This window comes from Mauremys reevesii, linkage group 4 (assembly GCF_016161935.1).
Source record: "Mauremys reevesii isolate NIE-2019 linkage group 4, ASM1616193v1, whole genome shotgun sequence".
Lineage (NCBI taxonomy): Eukaryota > Metazoa > Chordata > Testudines > Geoemydidae > Mauremys > Mauremys reevesii.
The window spans coordinates 15,134,744-15,158,733 of NC_052626.1; the positions used below are offsets into that span (position 1 = coordinate 15,134,744).

General features: G+C 45.0%; 1 protein-coding gene across 2 annotated transcripts in view; it reads left to right on the forward strand.

Moving 5' to 3' along the window:
* Positions 1–23,990, forward strand: part of RHOJ (ras homolog family member J) — a 134,710-nt gene that overhangs the window by 56,299 nt on the left and 54,421 nt on the right. The window contains exons 3-5 of one of the 2 annotated variants that reach the window (XM_039537108.1): positions 1,572–1,627; positions 2,346–3,084; positions 5,822–6,028. In XM_039537108.1, coding sequence (XP_039393042.1) covers positions 3,018–3,084; positions 5,822–6,028 — 274 coding nt within the window. In that variant the 5' untranslated portion in view covers positions 1,572–1,627; positions 2,346–3,017. Of the gene's footprint in view, positions 1–1,571; positions 1,628–1,832; positions 1,950–2,345; positions 3,085–5,821; positions 6,029–23,990 lie in introns of those variants that run through there. The other variant, XM_039537109.1, reaches the window with a different exon arrangement.

Sequence of the window (23,990 nt, forward strand, 5' to 3'; positions counted from 1 at the left end):
CCAGTGCTCTGGGGCTGGAGGCACGTGGGTGGCCCGGGGCTGGGGTGGGAGAGAGGCTGGTGGCTGTGGGGAGAGGGCTCTGGGCTCTGGCAGGGGAAAGGGGGATGGGAGGGGTGGGGCCTCAGATGGGAGGGGTGGGCCAGACCGAGTGGTCTCCCTCCGCCCATGACTCTGACCCAGGATACCCCAAATCAGCTCTGGCATCCAAAGCAGCGATGCTTTGTGAATGAACTGACCAGATTCTTTGTTGTTGCCTTACAAATATTTTCAGCAATGATCCCCAAACTGTGGTTCTTAGGCTGTGTCTACAGTTGCGGTAGCCTGTAGCGTACAGGCACTGCATGCCCAGCTAGCATATGTATAAATAGCCGGGTGGACGGTGAGGCCTGGGTTAGGCAAGTAGAGTATCCTACATGCCTGAACACTGTGGGAGTTCCACATCTACACTGCTGTTTTTAGCACCGTACCTACACACACTGCAGTGACAAGTGTGAACTCAGCCCACCTGTCACTGTGCCACGTAGCGACACATGTAGTGCCTGTACTCTGCATGCTGCCATAAGTATAGACAGAGCACTGGATGAATCTTTTTTTTTCATTTGTATTTATTTGTATTACAGTAACACCTCTAGGCCCCAAGTGAGAACAAGGACCCATTGTGCTAGGTGCTGTACAGACCTAGAAGAAGACACAGTTCCTGCCCTGAAGAGTTTAAACAATCTAAGTAGATTAGGCAACAGGTGGGAAAGAGGTGAAGTGATTCATCCAAGGTCACAAACAGAGCTGGGACTAGACCTGAAGTCCTGGTGGCTACCAAGCCACTGCCTTATCCCTTGGCCACACTGACTCTCTGAAAAACGCTACATTGGACTCTTCTGCAGCTCCCATCTTTGATAAGCATTTCTCTCATTCTCGGGAGGGAGATGGAATCCATCCCTGCTGCCACCCCCACTGAGCACCCAGAAAGGCTGGCACTAAGGATCTAACCCGCTCTGGGCTAAATGTTAAAACACTCTAGCTACACTGGTGGCCAAACTATTTTCAGCTCTGGTTGAGCCGGGGCCAAGGGGACCAATGCTTGACAGCCATTCCAAAAAGCCTCAGAGCATGAGGTTTGGACACGGGAGCCGGCCTGAGCCCAGCAGAGCCTGCCAGACCTACTGAAACCACATGAAAGGAAGGGTATTGAAGGCTGGAAGGAGGAAGGAAGCTGAGGGTCTGAGGTGGGGAGAGAAACTGAGAGTTGGAGAGGAAAATGAAGTTGTGGTTGCCAAGAAAGGGAGTCAAGGTCTGGAGCACAGACATCATCCAGAGCTAATGGTACTGTGAGAGGCAGAGGAGATTTTGTAGCAGCTGAGTGGCAGGGAGAGAGGAAGGATAAGATTGTTGGAAAGAAGCTGGTTGGTTAGGTGAGGGGGGAAGGAATAGGGCAACAAGGCCTAAAGAAAGGCCAGATAAGCATCTGACTCTCAGATTGATGCCACCTGAGTCATATGATGATGATATTAAAAGCAGTGATGGGACAATCTCAGATGATCCTGCAAGTTTTATGTTTGTTTATGTTTCTGCAGAAGAAGACATCTCATCTGGTGAAAGCAGTGGAGAGAGAGCATGGCCACGAGCCAAGGTGAGATAGCATGAGCTCACAGGGGGTGGGAGGATACAGCATCACTCTTTCTTTCACCTTGATTTGCTCTGCCCTAACTACAGGACATACAGGATTTGTAGGATAGGTTTAATTAGCAAACGCATTGTTCAAATAGCTGTGGTAGAACTAATTAGCAAATTAGCACCAGCCCAGTTAAAAAGTCCTTCATCTCACCAGTTAATACCAGGCTGCTGCCAGAAATCTCTGTGGGGACTCAGGCCCAGGCAGAATCACGGGCAAAGCAGCTCCCAGGAGTTCTTGGTCGGAATTACACTGCTGAAGATGGAAGTGACCCATGCAGGTGAACGAGTGGGAGTTGGAGGAACTCAGCAGCCTACTGCCAGTAACCCTTATTTTAATCCGTGAGCCAATGCAGGCACGCTCTCCCCTCCTCTCTCCCCCCCCCACCCCCGAACACAGCTGCTTTGCCTACAAACTGCTGGAGAGCTGCCTCAAATGACAGTTTCACTCCACAGTTCCCTCCACCCCCACTAACTTCCCCCATTGGCTTGGGTCAGCTTCCCCACTTGAGGCTGTGCCCTTTGCTAGCACCTTGATGAGCGAACTGGTTTGGACAAGGAAGAGACTGACCGTAGTCTCTACCCAAAATGCTAAACAAGCCTCTTTGGAGATTCGGATGAATTGGGTTAACTTTTTCTTTATGTCTTTTGAATGTTCACACTCCTCATCTCTTTAGGACTTTGGCTGGAAGTGGAGGTACAGAAATTCTGAGGGAACTAGGCTGTTCTTCAAGTATTTGTGAACTGCTGGCAAATTAGGAAGCACTGGGAATTTCATGAAAAAGAACCTGAAAAACTCAAACCTGATATCCAGATTAGAGAGGCAGAAAACCTAAAACTAAATTTCCAGCTCTTTCAAGCTTTGCCTATCACTATCAACAACCCCGTATCCTCCAACCCGGAACTCCCACTCAGCTCTGCTGTGCAGAGATAGCCCCAGGAGATTTGAAATGCAGCAGAAGAATCAGCTGTGCCTACAACATTGACACTTCCAATCTGCCAGTTAAGAAATCAAAAGTTCTGAAGAAACATCCATTACCCAGCACTGAAGGCAAGAAAAACATTCGGTAACGTGAGACCAACCACTCAACCGCTCGCCATGCCCTGCAGCGGAAATCTCAGAGACGTATCTTAGGGGCAGCAATCTGTTACAGAAAACAACTATCATCGCCTCAAACGTTGCTCAAGTTCAGCAGCACTGAGCTGTTAATCCATACAGCAAAGTTAGCGCCAGCACCACAGATGTAAAAGATACGGCCCCAGAGCAGCAGAAGGGTTAATTGTGGCTCTGTCTATACAGCCCAAAGAAACGGGTAACAACAGTTATTAAACTTGGTTGCAACTAAACCATGATTTCATCTGGCCATTGTGAATGGGGTCAACCTATGTTAAAGAAAACATATGCTTTTAGTTCAGGTACAGACCTTTATGCTTTTTTTGGGGGGGGGGTGGTAAATCGGCTAAGCTAGTCCATTCACATTGTTTATGTTTGTAAAGAAAAATGATGGTGCTGAATTAAAGAGATTTGTGGGCTAGACGTCAGCGTTGCTCACTTTAAAGCTAATATCATAAATCATCGTGTTGGCCTCTTCAAGGAGAGCCATTAGCTGGTCTTCAGGATCATGGCCAAAAGTGAACACTGCACTGTAATAGCTGCTGCCAAGATGAGAGAGCGAGGGGTTTAGATCCCTTTATTGTCAGGTCTTAATTAAAACTGATTCCTCCCAAATGTTTCCCGAACCACCAGCAAAAGGCCAATTTTCAGGGTCCCTTTAAAGGAGGGAGAGGGGCAGCAGAACAGAGCAGCTTAAACCCTTCATTGAAATCACTAGGTAATTGGGTAACTTTGCCCATGTAGGACAAGGAAGCCGATACTGTGGGTCCTGTCCTGCCCAGGTCCTCACTCACACGTTGTCAGGACACTGAGCAAGGCGAGGCAGGCTGTGGAGAGTTTACTCAGGAGCCTCTCCGTAACCCTTGTTGTATGGAGTGCTGCTCTGTGGCAGATGCCTTAAGGCTTCGTATTTAGATCAGCTCATGAAAGGGAGCAAGAGGAGGAACGGGGGAGGACACACCGTGGATCAAAGGTTCGTCACAAACAAGACCCCAGAGGAGGGTTTAAAGGCAGACAGCGGAGACACACTCGGCTCTCTGGCTAGTACAGACTCACTCTGCAATACCCAGTGTTCGACACACATCCGCCGCTCCATGGGCAAGGAGTGAGGGCCTGCTCCACTGCCCATTTAAATCACTGGCTCCCATTGACTTTAATGGGCTTTGGACTGGGCCCTTAAAGGGTGGTGTCTCAGGGGGTCCCTGCTGCATTACAACAGTGGGGTGTGACCACTCAGGACTGTAGTTATGTGGCAGAGATGGCCCTATTAGTCTTTACTGCTTGGGTGGGGGGGGTCTCTCTCTTAAAACCTGACCCCTAGGTGCTTCCCCACCAACACCATGGGGCTGCAGACTGTTGTTTCTGGGAAGCCATGAGCTAGGCAGGGCATGTGTCACACCTCAGTAAAGCCTGTTGTTACCTCACCGTGGATTCACGCCATATCTGTTTCCCCGCTCTGAGGCCCTACAATCTAAGTAAGGCAGACTCAGAGCAGGCAGCATGCGCTGGGATGCCCAGGGAAGAGAACGGCTGACATGAGGAAGGGGTTGTTTTTAAATTAGTGTCAAGTATCAGAGGGGTAGCCGTGTTAGTCTGGATCTGTAAAAGCAGCAAAGAGTCCTGTGGCACCTTGCATCCGACGAAGTGGGTATTCACCCACGAAAGCTCATGCTGCAAAACGTCTGTTAGTCTATAAGGTGCCACAGGATTCTTTGCTGTTTTTAAATTAGTGACTCACTTCTGCTAGAGATTGCACAGTTTTCCAAGAGTAGAGAGCGCAAGATTTGGCCCTAAGTGTTTACCCACAGTGGGATCTTTGGGACGGTTATATAATAAAATTAAAAGGAGGAGGAGAACTATATAAAATACTACAGCAAAACTGTGCTGGACCACACATTGCTCTAGTTTTTAGGGAGTAAAAGCTATGCCGTTTGACTCTGGTTTTACGCAGGCTGTTCTGCAGCCTTCCCTTTTAACAGCTGTAGTTCCTAATTCTCCATCTGCTTTCTTTCACCCCACCTCCCTCCACACACCCCTACATCAGCAAAAAATCTCGTTTATTTTGGGGGGGGGGACAGGAGAGGATATTTTCTTAGTCCCTGGCTTGACTGATTTCTTTACCCAAATTGTTAAAGAGGTATTTACATAGGAAAGCGTTTGTGTTCAAGTCTACTCCCATGTACCAACACCCCCAAAAGAAAAAGCACACCCCAAGATGCTCCGATACTACAGCGACGGGTGGCAGCAGAAAACCCTACGATAGACTCTATTGCACATTTAACAGGCTGGTTCCCTTGTAGCACTCCTGCCATTCCCTGCTTATTCATTTAAGCCTGAATCCCCATTTTGCACAGCATTCCCCATTGAAAATCATCTATGTATCTATCAGTCAGCACCAGCCTCATCTCAGCCAGCCCGGAGAACAGTGCGTAGATGAAACAGGAAGCTTAACAACTTTAGCCCGCAGTGAGACCTCTAGTGTTTTTCTTACTCTATGTCCTGGCATAGTTCCTCTAAAGTACAAACACACACAGAGCTCCTATTGTTTGCAGCCCTTCACAAGCCCACTGATCCTAATATGGAATTCAGCAGGAAACCCATGATTTCCTGACACACAGCAAGCTGAAGAAAGAAAGGAAAAACTCCATTAAAAACCTCCAGCTTTCCTCCATGTTAGGAATGAAATGGAAAATGGAGTGGATTTAGCAGGAATCCCTGATTCCTCTGGCCAAGCTGGAGAAGGGGAGAAGAGAATCAACACCTCAGACTGCTGATATTTTTAAAGTCGCAATAAATATCAAGGGCTCTGTGACAGGATGAGTGTTTCCTGACTCAAGCTCACAGGAAAGGACAATCCTTTTTTTTAAATCGATGTATAATTTATTTACCTCAATGCTTCTCTTTACTGATATGGGAATTGTTAGAGGCGGCTGGAACAGCCTGGAAATATTAGTATGATTTCCTGAGATTGAGAGCCTCCCAAACTCAGGAAGAGTCAGTACAATCGCACTTCATTTTTCCTTCATGTGCACTTGGAAGTCCTGGGACCAGCAGCAGCACCAGCAAGAATGAACTGTAAGGAAGAAGATGACAACAGCACCGACTGCGGCAGCAATAACGTGAAGAAGATGTTGAAGTGCGTGGTGGTTGGGGATGGTGCAGTTGGGAAAACCTGTCTGCTGATGAGTTATGCCAATGATGCCTTCCCGGAGGAGTACGTGCCCACTGTATTTGACCACTATGCAGGTAAGGAAGTACTTTGTAAAAAGTCTAAATAGGTACAGAAAACTCCAAGAGGGAGGCGAAGGGAGATCAAGGAGGATGGGTCAAAGGGGATGTTGGGGTTACTGCTAGCCCGGGGATGTGGTTCAGGCTTGGAAGGCAGCCAGACAGCTTAGATGGCAGCACATATGAGTGGGGCAATGAAGGATTTGTTAGGAGAGAACTTATTTGTTTTCCATTTTGTTTTTGGCAAATATGCAGAATTAGAAACACAACTTGAATTAACCTCCACTGGGCTTTGAAGGCAGTGGATATAATTCAGCATTTGCATAACTAGTTGCCAGGCTTGTCTGGGGTTTTTGAAGTTCTAAGCTGAACTCTGCCCACTTAAGTCCTCCAGACTCTAACACACACATTTTGTCAGTCATCTTTTTCCTCGTGGCAAATGATTCAGAAGCTGCAATACTGAAATCCTTTTTATGAATTAATCTTTGAGAAAATCACTGAAATCTCACCCAGTGCTGCCAGAATGAAGCTCACTCTGTTTTACTGGCATTTAGTATTAATAGTTTTTAATATCAGAGCATGACGATGAGCAAAGCAGCAGTGGTCATTAGTTTTAATTCTTAATGATGAACATGCTTGTCTTAGGAAAAAAGAGAACAACCATTCACAGAACATAGCAAAGATCATAGCTGATAATCATTGTATCACAGTGCAAGCTGACACACATATCTTAAGAAGACCACAGTTTAGGTACAGTATTCACAGACCACTTTTACTGTAGCAACTGCTTACAACTTTTTCAGGTGCTTCAAAAGTTAGCATGTGTACTGTGCAACAGGCTGAAAATGCCTTGACTGGTGCTTAAGTTCTCCTAATGCAAGCGTTGGTTGTCCTCATCATGTTACATTACCGATCCTATGATTTTTTTTATTTATAAGATCCCTGAAAAAACAGATTTTATAAATAATGCAAAACTTATCACTGATCTTGCAGCAGTTTTGTTTGTTTTTTATTTTCTGTTTCTCCTCAACTAGATTTTCATGGCATGGCTTATCATAGATTTGGTATTCTGTAATGGGAAAATCTCTGCTTTCACCATGGCTTCATGTCAGGTTTAGCAGAGGCACATGGCCAAAAAAAGAAAACCGTGTAAATGCTGAGTTTGATATGTTGCAATGTGAAACCCTTATTTCCCCATGAATGTGTGCAGCTTCAGCTCTAGATGCACATTAACAATGTCTTTTCTCCACCACCTCTCCCCATTTATTTTAAATTCCCATTTTTAAAAAGCTGTTTACACAAAACAGAAATAGAAGTAAAAAATTAATAAATATAATGTATGAAACAATATCTATTCCCATTCAAATGCAGATTTTACAACTGTATTTGCAGAGACTGAAGAATTAGGTTTCTGAGATTATCCCCAGTTATTTTTATTGGAATTCTGAAGCATTCAAAGCAACAAGGAAAAGTGTTTTTTAGGAGAAAGCCCAGAACGCTAAGCAAGCAGATTGCTCAGAGTCTTTTGCTAGTAATATATTATTGTGGGACAAACCATCTCTGATTAGCGTGATTAAAAACTAGAGCTAGTCAGAAAATAGAATTTCCATTCCATGGGAAATTCCAACATTTTGAAATCTGTCTTTGTTCCAAATCAGCATGAAAAGTAAAAATGTTGAAATTTTCCATGCAACAGATAGTCTGAAAAAAAATGTGTTTTGATAATGTCACAATGCTTCATTTTGATAATGTCAAAATATTTTACTATCAGCGTATTAACTAGCACAGAACTGGGAACAGCTTAATTGCACAGTTGTCACTGATGATAGGGTGTGAACCATTGATAGCAGCAGATCACAAATTACACTAACTTGCCCTACCTGCTCTCTAGCCTTTGTATGGGCCACAGATGTGTGGCAGGTTTTCACATCATTGATGCAAATGGAGATAGGCAACAAGGGTGTAGCAAAGGAATTGTGTCAAATTTCAGGGAGCTAAGCTCCAATGAGGATTATAATTATCCTATATTTATACAGTGCCTTTTACACTATGGGACCTCAAAGCACTTTGCAAACTGTGGTCCCAATCCTGCTCCAAGGAAGTCAAAGCCAAAACGCAGTTGATTGCAATGAGTGCAAGAAAAGACCTTCTATAGATGGCAGTTACTTCACCTAGCACTGAAATGCAGCCACTTCTGGAGCAAAGCATCGCACTGGTTTAACAGTGCAAACAGCTGCAAGACACAACTTTTTAGGCCAGTTAATAAATATGTGAATTGTTCCCCTGCATCGATCAGCTGCTATTATTCCCCCCACGATCTCTAAGAGTGTGAATTTGTAAAATTTCAGGGTACATGGCAAGGCCAGCCTTTCCATCAGTACCCATGCTGGATGTTGGGTAGGACTGTGTAGTAGTGGTGTGGGACTCTGGGGACTGTGTGGGGAGGTTGATTAATTTGTTATATATATGTTCTAACTGGGCTCTTTGATTTGATCTGGGCTAATTGGTGGGGCTGCTTATTTACCAGTGTACTTTTAAAACACTGTCCAAGATGCTCAGAGCATTGGTTGCTCTTTTATTGTAGAATAGTAAAAATCCAAGTCATGTGCTAAAAACTTCACATGCTAGATAAACATCTGGTTTCTAGTGGCAAGCATACAAAAAAAATCTATCCCAGTGGCAAACAGGACAGCGCAGGCAATAACAATAGATGCCAGTTTCCATAGTTTATAGCAGTTTCTGCCAAATCAGTTTTATGCCATCTTTAAAATTCTGATGCTGATCTTCTCTGAGCAATGCTCTCCAAGCCAAAGTGAGTTAAACTGTATCCATCTATGTGATGTTATAAATGTTTACTTAGGACTGAGACTGCACCAAGGCAAAATTCAGTTCAACCACCAGCAGAGCTGGTGGAATATTAACAAGATGACCATGGTTACTCTGATTGGTGGAAGAATGTTAGCTGTATTCGTGCAAATGTTCACAAACCCTGAAAGCTTCAGAGATTTTAGTATGAATGTTTATTCCTCCCTAAATTCATATTCAAAAGTGTGTTATTTCCTATTTTTCTATTTTAAAAGTTACTCAAACAGGGACCAGAAACAATACCATGTGCCATAATTAGCCAAACTTCACAAAAAGGTCAAAGTGAATGGTTCATGAAAAACCGTTTGTCTAAACGAGCTAGTGAAAATTTATGAATCAGGAATCCACATGAAGAAAATCAAGAGTTGTAAATCATTTGTTAATGAATATTGTATTCTTAATGAATATTCAGTCATGACTGCAGCCAGGCAAACTAACAGCAATGTAGCATGACCAGAGCCGTTACTTTCTTCTGTTCACAAATTAGGAGACTAATTGTTTAGAAATGTTTGTAATTTTCAACTGATTGATAATGCTTTATACGGACGTGTCTCAGTTGTTGAGTGGCTCCCAAACTATTTGCTTCAACTCTTTATTGTTCATGGTGTGTTAGTGGTTAGCTAAGTCAAATGATACTGTTTTTGTCCCCCTGACTGAAACTTCTATTACTCCTGGGGGAATTCTGTGCTACTGCCCATGTGCATAATTAATGAGCCCCACATATTTTTAATTTTTTGTGCAGAAAAAAGCTTCTGCCGAAATGTTGTTGCAGTTCCGCCTTTTGTCCACCAGAGGGAGTTATGGTGCAAGAACAGCAGCAGCTCCCGGCAGAAAATAACTTCTGCAGTTCTGCCTTTTACCCACTAGAGGGCGCTGTGGCAATTGAACAAAGCAGCAGCTCCCCGCCAGCAAGGGAAGAGAAAGAGCTGCCTTCTTTGCAGCAGGCCAGGTCAGGAGATAGGGGCTATGCGGAGACAGACAGTGTGAGGTGCTGGGGGGAGCTAGACAGAGGCTCATAAGGGCTAGTGGGGGAGCTTAGACTGGGTCATGGGCTGAATGGGAATGGAGGCACAGGGCCACAGGGGGGAGGGATGTGCAGGGCCACATGGTGATGGGGAAGGGGGTGCAGAGCTACATAGGGACAGGGGGTGGCTGGGTGGGAGCACAGAGACACATGGAGACCGGGAGGGGATACAGGAACATGTAGGGACAGGGGCACAGAGACACATGGGGATGGGGGAAGGGTGTCTGAGTGGGGGGGAAGGGGCACATGTGGACGTGGGGTTCAAGGACACATGGGGTACAGAAACACATGGGGACAGGGGCAGATATGTCCAACTGAATGGGAGAGGCTAGAGGTCAGCCAGGGTCTGCATGGGAGAAGCTCCCTAACAATCCCGCCCCACCCCGCTCCCTCCCCCCCCCCCCAAAAAAAACTGTTCCATACTTTTCCCACCCATACCCAACAACCCTCCAAGATCACACCCAGGCTCCTTTCCAGCAATTTACTTCCCTCTCCCTCAGCTCCTCCGTTACCGCTGACTCCCCCAAGGCTTTGCACTGCTTCTGTGGGGTGCAGGAAATATGGTTTTGTATTGTAGTTTAAATGAATTATTACTCAGAGTTCTGTATTAATATGCCTAGTAAGAAATCTATTTCTCAAAACATTTCCTGAATCCTTTTTCATGTCTGTATTGTTACAGACAAACTTGATGGCAGGTATTTTGAAATAAATAACCAAAAATAATTGAAACTGGTGTGGTTATATTGTGTTATTTTGATAAATAAAATATGCAGAATTTTGCAGAATTTTAAAATATTGTGTGCAGAATTTTTAATTTTTTGGTGCAGAATTCCCCCAGGAGTATTCTATAAACAGGAGGAGGAGAATCAAGAAGACAGCTGCGTGGACATTTCACATGTGAATCTTCACACCAATGTGTATTCATGAGACGTTTGTTTCCCATAAACATTCTTGCAAACAAGAGAGAGAAGTCATTCATACAAACATTTGTGATAACTCAGTAGAAAAGGACAAGAATATGACTGACCCAAATTTGTGATTTTACTTGAGGGGGATGTTTCACACACATCCTCCTCCCTCCCCCCCCCCCCCCAAAAAAAAAGTTCACCCAGATCTAGGCTACCAGATTTGAGCCCCAGCCTTGAGACAAGAAAGCATTGATCCTTTGTACACCCTCGCCCTTTCAGGTCAATAGTGACAAGCTTAATGTGTTCATTTTGCTGGCAAAAGCCAAAAGGATTTATGTGAGAATCCTGTTTCCCCATTAGCTTTGGGAGGCAAGAGAGTCTGAGAGATTGATCAAAACCACCTCAGGTTTTACAAAACAAAACTCCACTAATGCAGTTTTACAGACTCTTCAGCTCTGGATGTCTTCAATTTGAGGCTGGCTGCCTTTCGGGAGGAGATATTCTAGTCAAACACAAATTATTGGGTTCAATACTGGGGTAACTGGGTGAAATTCTATGGCCTGTGTAATACAGGAGGTCGGACTAGATGTTTTAACCCAAAAAAGCCAAAAATGATCACACGGGCAAGATAGGTGTCACCCATGCAAATAAGATCTGCTCATACGGATTAGAAAACATGCTATATAGTGATAGACTCAAAGAGCTCAACCTAATTAGCTTAACAAAGGGAAGGTTAAGGGGTGACGATCACAATCTATGAATATCTACATGGGGAACAGAGAGACACAGTGGGTGAGGTAATATCTTTTATTGGACAAACTTCTGTTGGTGAGGGAGACAAACTTTTGAGCTACACTTGAGGAGGAGCTCTGTGTAAGCTTTAAAGCTTGTCTCTCTCACCATCAGAAGTTGGTCCAATAAAAGATACTACCTCACCCACCTTGTCTCTTTAATATCCTGGGATCAACATGGCTACAACACTGCGTACAAGCGAATACAAATTTGACAATGGGCTCTTCAAACTAGCAGAGGAACAGATAACATGATCCACTGCCTGGAAGTTGAAGCTAAACAAATTCAGACTGGAAATAAGGTGAAATTTTAGCAGTGAGAGTAATTTAACCATTGGAACAACATACTAAGGTTTTTGGTGGATTCTCCATCACCTGCAATTTTTAAATCAAGACTGGGTGTTTTTCTGAAAGATCTGCTCTAGGAATTATTTTGGGGTTTTATGGCCTGGTTATACAGGAGGTCAGGCTAGATGATCACAATGATTCCTTCTGGCCTTGGAATCCAAGAATTATTCTGTTTCTTCTTCTGGACCACCAATAGATGGCACAGAGCGCACCTTCGCTGTAGAGCCCTAGCCGCTGGCTTACATGTAATGATTGTCTACTTGGTCAGAACCCAGGATCTATAGTTTGAGTTAAAGACCTAACTCCCCTAGCTGGTAGCAGACTCATATCCCTCTGGATCCAAGCACAGAGAGCAACAAGTAATATACTGAGCAGTGAGTTAAACTTAAAGTCTAAATGATGGACATGACAGATATGTATACATAACTCATTCTTATAACAGAATGACCAATTTACAATAGGTGGCAGCACTATTTCCAGAATAGACGCCTCGCTGAAAAAAAGGGGGAAAAAACTTGCCCAGAGCTTCCAAACAACAGAAAACCCTAGCTTTATATAAATCTTTCCATTTCTGCAGGATGTGGTGTGGCCGTATTGTACTGAGTCATCAGCATAATGGTTTCTTTGCTGATTAAGTCAATGAAAAATGCTCCCTTGAACTTTCTTCTCATGTGCTGTCCACTTAGGAAGAGTTGCTGCAGATGCCTAGCTGATTGGGACATACAAGTGCCACAGTTTATCATTCTGTTTGTTTCCCTCTGTATACCCCACTACTTTCCTATGTCCTAATATTTCAGTGGCTATAGCCAGGACTAACTAACTAACTAACTACATCATGGAACTGGCAGGGGATGGGGAAGAGAAAATATATTTCCTTAACTTGTCCCATCAAGACAAAGTCATTCAAAATGAAGACTAACACGGCTACCCTGATACTATTCAAAATGAAGGACACCTTTTGTCAAATTATTACTTACCTTTAAAATGTGACAATGCTAGTTATAATATTTGATGTCTACCTTCAAAATGGGTGCTCATTTACCTGAATCCTGGGAGATTGCTGGTTAATAGGCTTCTAACTGAATGAAAGGATCAGGATAAAACCTGGGACTGATTTTTCAAGGATATTCACTTCTTCATTTCCCCCAAAGTCCTGCTTAGGAATCTGGAAGGGACCTTAGATCGCATCTAAATCTTAAGTCCTTTATTAGTTTTGCGCCATACATAGTCATGAATTTAAAACTAAGAGCAAAATCCTGCCATCAACAGATGTTGCTGTTTCTATGCATAGGGGAAGCATTGTACCGTCACAGGGCAAGATGGCTTCAGACAGACTTGGGGACATAGTGCCAAGTGCATCTTGTTTCTCTTTTGCTAAAGAGCAGCACGCACCCTCTGCTAGGCCCTACTGCCAACCCCACGTGTGCTGGGGCTCACGGGGCTAGCAGGCAGAATCTTGAGGTCATGCTGTTTCAGCTGGCACAAGAGTCAGTCTCTAAACTTAGCACCCCCCCAAGCTACCAGTAGAGATTCTGTCCTTTGCTGGGCAGGGGAAGAAGAATCTTCCCTGCAGAGCAATGACTCCTGAAGTACATGACTCCAGCAACGGTCTCTGGGGGAAAAGGCAGCTGCTGGAAAAAACATCCACCACTGGGGTGGGAGGGGACGTGAGTAAAATCCCTTCCCAAAGAGGATGGGGACACAGCTGTAAAAATTGCCCATCTATGGGGGGAGAGCGACGAGGGTGTTGCTGGAGTGGGAAAAAGGAGCCAGGGGTTGGGGGGGGGCTTCCTTCTCTTCACAACACAGTGCCAGGACCCTGTCCCTTGCTCCTTAGTCCAGCACCAAACCAAAGCTGAATCAGATTATTAGAGAAATAAAAGCATAAACCATCTGCATAGAGTCAATACTCAGCCTTTCAGACAGGAAGTTAACACGAATTTGCGCAGGGAAATTGGGCTGATCAGTCCTGCCACGGTGCCGGGAGATGAGCTAGATGACTCACGAGAGTTCCTTTCCAACCCCGGCCATTCTAAGGGGAAAGAAGCAATGTTTTTTATTAAAGACTTTCTGGCAAAGACATTCTGCGGTGACTGCGAAGTAATGATATTAACACTATCAGCTAAGGCTGGGTTTTCAGCAGTCCTTATGGCAAGCAACCCCCATAGCACAAAGTGGGAAAACATGCACATTCAAGCATGTTGGTAATTTTTATCCTCTGGGAAATAGGACAAAAATACCACTCCTGCCCCCTGCCAAAAAGAGCCTATTTATAATAATATTTGTTTGCTGAGAACAGGCAGTCAAAAAAACCCTCCTAAGGTTGGAAAATGTGTTTTAAGTTCATAAACTGTCTCATGCTCTAGTTTCAAAACAGGTAGTGATCCAGGCGCAAGGAGCAATTTTGTCCTGGAAGGGCAGACCCTCCATGACTTGTGATGTCTTCTAGTTCTGTGCAGTCGTACTCATTCTAGTTCAAAACCTGCTAATCTCACTCAATATCTTGTCCTGCAATAGTGTCTCTTAGCACCAAGATGCTGGTTTTAACCTCGGGGACCAGGTTAGCTGAGACTTCCTGTCTCTGTGAACAATACCACTGCAGTGGTGGCTAGCCGAGGTGCATCAGGAAACAAAAAGGGATGCAGCGCCATGGGACAGATATTCAGAAAAGCCAAGGGCCAGCCTTTCACGTACTCTGCATCCAAAACTGGGGCCAGATTTTGAGCTGAGCTCCCACTTATGGAATGTCTATGGTGCAATCCCAGGATGTGATTACAGCTTGAGCAGGCATACCCATGCTGGCTTTAATCTACCTAGCTCAGGCACTGGAGCAGCAGAGCCACGGCAGGATGCATTTCAGTGCAAGCCAGCTCCACGAGTAATTACCCAGGGCTCCGGGCAGGCTTGTACAGCCTGTGCTGAAGCATGCACTGCTGTTGCTTCACTACTCTGGTACCCAGGGCCAGCTCCAGGCACCAGCGAAGGAAGCAAGTGCCTGGAGTGGCCAATCGAAAAGGGCGGCATGTCAGTCTGTTGTTGGGGCGGCAGCAGCGGCACTTCGGCGGCAGCTCAATCAGTCTGCTTCAGTCTTCTGCGGCAATTCGGCGGCGGGCCCTTCACTCCGTCTTCCTGGGCGGCATTTCGGCGGTAGCTCAATCGTTTTCCTTTTTTTTTTTTTCCCTCCTCTCGCCGCTTGGGGCAGCAAAAAAGCTGGAACCAGCCCTGCTGGTACCTGAGCTAATAGGGATAAAAAAACCCATGGCTGGCTGAGCTCAGCTGACTCAGGCTCCCAGGGCTCAGGTTTCAGGGCTGAAAAATCATTGTGTAGATGCTCAGGCTTAGGCTCCAGCCCGAACCTCAATGTCAATTTTTAGCCCTGCAGTCCAAGCCCTGTGAGTCCAAGTCAGTTGACCCAAGCCATCTGTGGCCTTGCCCATGGGTCTTTTATCCCTGTGTAGAGATACCCAAATGCCTACTCAAGCTGCAGGCACGGCCTGTGATTGCACTACAAAGATCCCTTTAGAAACTTAAATAAGAGAGAGATTTTCAAAAGAGCTCAGAACATGATGTACTGACAGGTTTTGAAGTTTTGGGCCCGGTTATGACGCTGAACACTTCTGAACTCCAGGTCCCATATGACCAGGAAACACTCCATAAACCAACCAGTTAGGAGTTAGACAGACAACCAGTCGGACACCCTCATCCCTAGAGGAGGCTGGCGTGTGTTTTGGTTAGACAATGCGGGCATTCTTCAGAAGATGTAACTTTTCTGATACTGAAGTTTGACTTCAGGCATGATATAAACTATCAGTTAAGGGTTCTTTTCTCCAGGGGCTGTTCACTAAAGTTAATGGAAGTTAGAGCACGTATTAAAAATGTTGCGTACTGTATGTAGTCTAATTTTCACAATGGCTATATGGTGCATTGAATAAATAAAGACAAAGGGTCTGACTTCTGATTTCACACGAGTGTAAATCAGGAGTAACTTCACTGTACTCCGAGGAATTATACTGGTGTAAAGCCAGTGTGAGATCAGAATAATACCCACATTCCAGTTTTTAGGGTTCAGTTCCAGGGTTTTTGTGGTCATCATATTTATTTATATTTATTTTTAATCACTCAAATGTAGTGATATGAAAACTGTCATCCTGGGTTGCCAGGGAACTGAGTCTGGAATCTATCATGTTAAAAATGCAGGTTAATACTGCTTGACCTGGAGGAGTAACTGTCAGCTAGCAGCGGTAGTTGTGTCCTGTCATCTTATGTGAACCAGCTGCTAGAGCAGGGGTGGGCAAACTTTTTGGCCCGCGGGCCACATCCGGGTGGGAAAATTGTATGCAGGGCCATGAATGTAGGGCTGGGGCAGGGGGTTGGGGTGCAGGAAGGGTGCAGCAGGGAGCTCAAGGCAGGGAGTTAGGGGGCTCAGCACAGGGGGTTGGAGTGCAGGGTGCAGGAGGGATTCGGGGTTCGGTCTCTGGCCCAGTGCCGCTTACCTCGAGTGGCTCCGGGGTGGCAGCGGCATGCAGAGGGGCTAAGGCAGGCTCCCTGCCTGTCCTGGTCCTGTGCTGCTCCCAGAAGTGGCCAGCATGTCCGGCAGTGACTCCTGGGGGTGAGGTGGGGCGCTGCCAGCGCCTATGGGTAACACCCCTGAAGCTCCCATTGGCCACGGTTCCCTGTTCCCAGCCAATGGGCACTGCGGGGGGCAGGTGCAGTGCCTGCAGGCGAGGGCAGCACATGGAGCCCTCTGCCTCCCCCTCCCCCGGGGCCACAGGGACGTGGTGCCAGCCGCTTCCGGAAGCAGCACAGGACCAGGATGGGCAGGGAGCCTGCCTCAGCCCCGCTGCACCACCAGGCTGGCAATCCTATGGGCCAGACTGAAAACCCTGATGGGCTGGATCTGGCCCACAGGCTGTAGTTTGCCCTCCCGTGTACTAGAGGGCTTCAAGCCTCTTTTCCTAGCATGGGTTACATACTTCCCCAAGCTGGACAAGCACATCCTGATTGTTTGAGGTCCAAAGCCGTTCAAATCCCTTTGTGGCCAACCGTTTGTAACCACGGATTATCAGTGGGGAATCACACCACGGATTATCAGTGGGGAATAAACCCAGAACCTTCAGTGCTAAGAGGATAAGAACATACTATAGATGGCAGTTAATGGAGTTAATTCTTTAGCAAAAGTGGTAGAGGATCATGGACACAGTTTTAACCCTGAAAACTCTGAGTTCGATCCACAATGAGGACCAATGGCTGATCATATCTATTCATCTTAGGCATTTGTTGTGTGCTCATCACCACAGCATTTAGCTTTTAGCCTTGCAAACCACAGTACAGCTTGGGGAGGAATATATTTTGTTGCTGACAAGGGAGCAAGTAAATTTTAGAAGCTCCTAGTCATGATGAACTGTTCCTGCCAATGAATACAGAAAGAAGTGGATAAAACTACAGCTGTGCTCATCCTGAAATATGCCATTAGTCAACCCGGGTTTGTAACAGACATGACCATTGAGGGATAAGGGTTTGAACCAGGTAGCTGTCATAGAGGAAATCCTTGAAGTGAAGCAATTTGTTGCATGTCATAAAATGCCAACTAGAAGATCTATATAGAAGTGAAGGAAGCAGATAATTTCCTTAAAGTATTTCTGTGCAAAGTGCTAAGCTCCTAAGAAATCGGAACAAAGTCATTTATGAAGCACAACAGTTAATTTATCAGGAAGGAGGTATACATTTATTTGCAGGAGATTCAATGAAAATGTGACATATTAATAATTGAGCCATTTATTTTTGTCAAGGCAAGAATTATTAGGTCACAAAGAAGCCTTGTTTTTGTTTGCTTTTCCTGATTTCTCCCTTCCTTCCCTCCCCCCATTCACTATATTGACTTACGTAAGCATTTAGAGAAATGCACTTTGGGGAATATTCACCCAAGTCCTTTGCACAGATGTATGTTGCTACAGGAAGATAGTGATCCAAATTCTGTTCTCAGCCACACAGGTGCAAGCCCATTATCTAACCCCAGGAGCTTTGTGTCCATCCATCTGTTAGTACATATGGACTGAATTGAAAGTGGTAAATCAGCAATGAAAATCAGACTACATCTTCCCACTATGGGGCAGATTGTGCCTGACCATGCCATGGGTATGCAAGGGACAAGAGTGCAAGGAAAAGTCCTGAGGAGCCCCAGGCACAGGGGCTGATGCCTTCTAGTGCCCCATGGGATACAAGACACCCCAAAAGGGTGAGGATGATAAAGAGGAGCTGAACTGGGCACTGAAGGCTGAGCATGCTGCCTCTCCTGAAGTGGTGTATGTAGCAGGGGCAACCTTCCCCTGCACACTTGAGGGTATGTCTACACACTGCAAAGAGAGGTTTGTTCTTAATTCAGATTAGCTATCTCAGGTTAAAATGGAAGTGATGACAATAGCAGTGCGAGTTCTAGCCTATAGGGCAGCCCCTGAAGTTGAACTTGAGCAGCTAACCTATTTTAACTCAGGTTAGCTAACCCAAGTTCAAAAGACACCTTTGTTTGCCTCCCAGATATCCCTCAGAACAGGATAATTCCACAGTAAATGCACAGCCCAGTGGCTAAAGGCAACTATAGGAGAACAGTAATGGTATAACTGGATGGTCTGGGTAGTCAAAGTAGTTCAGACAAAAACAAGAACGGATTTCAATCACTGTATAAAACCCAAACTGAAACTCAATCTTGAATTTTATACAGCTGAGCCACTCCTTGGATAGTAAAACAAACTCTGGCTAGTAATGTTTTACCCTCTCCTATGTACCTCTGTTTCAGTTGGAACCAGAAGTGGAAGACCTGAAAATCTCATGAGACTTCCTGCCCTTGCAAAGTTGTCGGCTGGGATTTTCAATGGTGCCTAAGGCACCCAGCTGCCAATAAAATTCAGTGGGAATAAGGCACATAGGTATATTGAGCTTCTTTGACAATTCCCTCCCATACTTCCCATTCCAAAGAGACACACTTCTGAACTGCTAAACATCCTGAGATTCTTCCATTTATTAGAAAATGAAAACGACAAACTCTAATAGTAAAATGATTCACTGTGATCAAATTAACCTGCTGCCAACATTATGCCCCTGAAAAATGCAATGTGCAGGTCTATTTGTTCACTGTGTTAACCATGGTCCAAGTACAATGATATAAATTCAGTTTGTTTGGGTCTCTAGCAAAAGTATGGAAGAAAATAAGCAATCATTCCTTCAATAGGTTATCTGTTTGTTTTGTTGTGATGTGAAAGTGGCTAGGATTATCCAGCACCAACACCTAGAGCACACTAGTGCTATTATTTTAAATCACTGTTTTCTTAATTATTACACAACATCATAGTCCTTAAAAATATCTTTACTATTTAATGGGAAAGTTTTCTAAATGGCTGCTAAATTTGGTCTAGAAATGTTATATAATAATAATAATAATAATGCCATAGGGGTAGGCAGCCTATGGCACGCATGCCGAAGGCGGCATGCGAGTTGATTTTCAGTGGCATTCGCACTGCCCAGGTCCTGGCCACTGGTCCAGGGGGCTTTGCATTTTAATTTAATTTTAAATGAAGCTTCTTAAACATTTTTAAAACCTTATTTAGTTGACATACAACAAGAGTTTAGTTATAGATTATAGACTTATAGAAAGAGACCTTCTAAAAAGGTTAAAATGTATTACTGGCACGCAAAACCGTAAATTAGAGTGAATAAATGAAGACTCGGCACACCACTTCTGGAAGGTTGCCGACCCTACTATAATATATAATAATAATAAAATAATAATAATAATACCCAGCACTTTTCATCAATAGATCTCAAAGTGTTTTACAAAGGTGTTCAGTGTCATGATGTCCATTTTTAACCAAAGGGGAAACAGAGGCACAGGGAAGGAAGTGACTTGCCCAGAGCTACCCAGCAGACTATTGCCAAAGCTAGGAATTGAAACTCGGTCTCCTGAGCCCCCGTCCAATGTTCCATCCACTAGATAACACTTCCTCTCCCATGAATACACATGTTGGTCACCTAGTGGTGCCAAGACCACTTAGAGAAAGATTAATGAGTCTACTCTACAGCCTTAGCTAAGAGTCATACAGCTTTTAGCTCATGCAGTAGAGGCTCATGCATTTAGCTCCAGAGATCCCAGGTTCGACCCTGCCCGCCGACAACCGGGGTCTGTCAGTGTTACACTTTACTGAATCAGGGTCATAATTATGAGAGTTCACACTACACAGTTACTTTTGCTACAGTATAAAAATAATTGGATCCATTTATTAAGCATGCCTTGACAGTACATAAGAGATTCTGCAGCTTTCTTCTTAGCCAGATACTTCTAACCACTTCGTATAAACAGGTATGCTCTAATTATACTGGGAGCAAAATGGCAATATCATGCCACATTTCAGAAAGTGAGGCGCAGTTGCCATGTTTCTGTTCCAGAGATAAATAAATTGTAGGCACAAGATTTAAAAGGCAGCTTGTTTAAAATACACACCAGTATATTTCAGAGCACAGCTGGATTACGTTGCACCATACCGTGTCTCTTCAGCTAGACCCCTGGCTGTGCTTATTTTAAAATGTATAGCTGTGCTGGGGAATACAGCATGTCCAAATTACCTTCCAGTGGTGAGTTGGAGAGTTAAATGAATTCTCTGTTTCCTTCCAGTACAATTCTCACAGCCGTAATTGCTGCCCCATGCTCTTGCCACCAGTTCAGTGCTGTGTCTGTGCTGAAGTGTTTAACCACAGATGAAATGATGTTGTACTTGTGTCTCTTCAGGATTCATTAAAATGATCCAAACTTTTTTGTTTCTCAAGTATACAGAGGGTAGAACACATCATCATTCCTTCAGGGACTTGTGTGAATCATTTAGTACAGACACAGGACAATTTGGATCAAAATTTCTTCCAACTGGAAAAAAGTGGGTTTTGTTTGTTTGCTTGCTTTTGTTTTAAGCAGAAGATATGCTCCGGTATATAACTGATGACTCGCACTGAGTCAGGAAACTTCTTTGACTTACTGGTATCAGCAGGTCTCACCTTAAATACTCCAGCGTTTTATTCAGGTATATGTTGCATTTGTAGGTTCAGATAACACAAGCCAGAGTATCATTGGACGAAACGTGGTGAACTGAAAATTTCAGGAGGTAGTGTCGGAGGTCTTAGCAGCTGGACAGAACATTACAAGAGGCCTGTGATGAGCAAAACAAAACCTTTCCTCGGATTTCCATTTCACTTACAGGGTTTGTGTTTAACAAGCGAAGCCCCAGGCCACACTCTCTTCATGCAGCTGAACAATCTGTTAGCATCAGGGAAAGCACAGATAGGGTAGCCCTTAGGTCACCCTCTCCTGGTTTCTGCCCAGAAACCTCTCTTTCCACTTTTCGTCACAGTAACCTAGCTCCTTGTAAGGCTCTGAGCTAACCAGAATCAGCAGCACCTAACTGCTTCAGCTCAGGGAGGCATTCCCTGCACGGACTGTGAAAGCCCCTCCTGGATATAATCTCAGCAGTGTCTTGTCCTCAGGACAGCACTGGTGTGAGTGCAGCAGTGCTGAGGGGCTTCTTCCACTGGTTGCAGAAGGGCTCACACACACTTTCACAGCCACATGCCAGTCGTAGAGGGTTTGTCAGCCATCTTATCTCTCTTTAGGCACAGTGGTGTCAGGCTGCTAGAGCAGCCCCGAACCAGGCTGGGGTGGAGGCAGGAAGAATTGAAACTGAAAGGGGGGTGGGGGATTTGCCCCCTGCTCCCTGAGGTAACCAGCTTGGGCAGTATTGTTCCCTCCCTCCCCCCACACAAAAGCCCAGGCACAGGACTGGAGGCATGGCCTGCTACCTGCAGAGGGATTCAAAATGGAGGCATGGGGTGGTATTCCCGATGAGAGGGTCCCCTTTCACTGAGGTGGTGCATGGGGGAAGTTTTAGAAATCCTCCCCCAGCCTAGGGGGAGCTTACAGTGATGGGATTCCTCTGAGGGTTGGTGGAGTGTGTGTATCCCACTCACCTCTAGTCTGGGATGGGGAGTGTTTGGGGAGACCCCTGGAATATCCCCTTCACCTCTGGTCTCTCTACCACCCCTGATCCCTGCAGTCTTACCGCTCCAGAGTAACTCTGGCGAGGAGCAGTAGCCGGGGCACCAGGCCAGCAGTGAAGCAGAGTCAGGGTTAGGTGAGGGGTGGGACAGGCCAGACTCTAGAACCCACGGGTGACGGGAAAGCCAGCGGCTCCTCGCAGCTCAAGCAGGAATTTGCTTGCAACACCCACTTTCAGTTAACAACAGCACAGTGGCCTCCTCCCTACCCGTGCCTGGAGCTCTGCTTGTGTGTGGAAGGACAGAGCATTATAATGCATCAAGGTCCAAATGGGTAGAGACAGAATGGACTGCAGGACAGAAGGACATGTGCGGTAGGTGTAGGTGAAGAGACTGGAGAGGAAGAAAAATTGTGTGTGTGATGGGTACATTTCTGTAGGGCTCCCAGCACAATAAAATGTACCATTACACATCACTGATTATTTATGAGTTATAGGAGAGACAATGAACTATGTCTGGCTGCAACACTCTAACCAGGCTAAAATTAGCAACCCATCTATGGCTCTGCAATCTGTACACATGTGAGAAAGCACCATTCTTAAGTGGATGTAGACAGGAACAATTGAACATGAGCATGCAGCGTGACACTGATGCCAGAAATGCCAACGCTACACTGAGACAAGCTGTAGAAAAAGAGGAATCATATAGGACCAGGTAGCAATTATTCCACTCTATACAGCATCTGGAGCAGAGCAAGCAGCTCTGCATTCCAAAAATGATCACATTAAAGTGGACAGTATCCAAAGACAAAAATAATGCCAGGTTCAAAAAAAAAAAAAAAAGGAAGTTAATAGAAATTAATTTCTCCAGACTAGAAAAAACAAACCAACAATAAGGTAAGAGTCTAAAAGTACCTACAAGGAATAAACAAGTAGGAGGTTTGGAGGCAAAGGAGTTATCAGGAGTCCAGGTAAGCAAAAGAAAATACAATGGCCTAAAATTAAGAACATTTTTTTTTTAGAAGTATGGTATAGACCAACCAAAAAGCTGAGTAAACTGCCATAGGCGGTTCTTATGACATTTATGATTGCAAGTACTGTATTCAGGGTAAGACTAGGCAGAAAACCAGTGGGGCTGCTGTAGAAATCTATGAATGCTGCCCTGTGTTGATTCAAGGGAGGGGTGGTAGAAGTGACCAAGAGCTCTCAGCCCTGGTCTACACTGGGGGTGGGATTGATCTAAGTTACGCAACTTCAGCTACATGAACAACATAGCTGAAGTCGATGTTCTTAGAGCGACTTACCGTGGTGTCTTCACCATGGTGAGTTGACTGCTGCCGCTCCCCCGTCAACTTTGCTTGCGCCTCTCGCGGAGCTGGAATACAGGAGTCGATGGGAGAGGGCTCAGGGGTCGATTTATCGTGTCTAGACTAGACACAATAAATCAATCCCTGCTGGATCGATCGCTGCCCACCAATCTGGGGGGTAACATAGACATACCCTCATATTTCTAATCCATGACACTATACATTTTTGTCCCTGATGCATCTGTCTTGATGAATAAGAGCTTCCAACAGTATGAAGAAAAAAAAAAAAAGTGCAACACCCAAGACACATTGGGATGTTGAATTATCTTGTTCTTTGGAAGACTTAGAAAATATCCTCCATTTTGTCACCCTGCACTGGAATTATGTGAAAGGATCAAGTAGGAAACTGAACCTTGGATAGCCCATTTGTTGTTATAGCTTATATTTTTTTCTAATTGGAGATATACCAATCTCCTAGAACTGGAAGGGACCTTGGAAAGGTCATTGAGTCCAGCCCCCTGCCTTCACTAGCAGGACCAATTTTTGTCCCAGATCCCTAAATGGCCTCCTCAAGGATTGAACTCACAACCCTGGGTTTAGCAGGCCAATGCTCAAACCACTGAGCTATCCCTCCCCCACTTCTGGTTTTGAGCTTTAAGGCATTTAATATTATAACAGTGAGCTCCCTGTTTTCTAGTTGATATTTTTG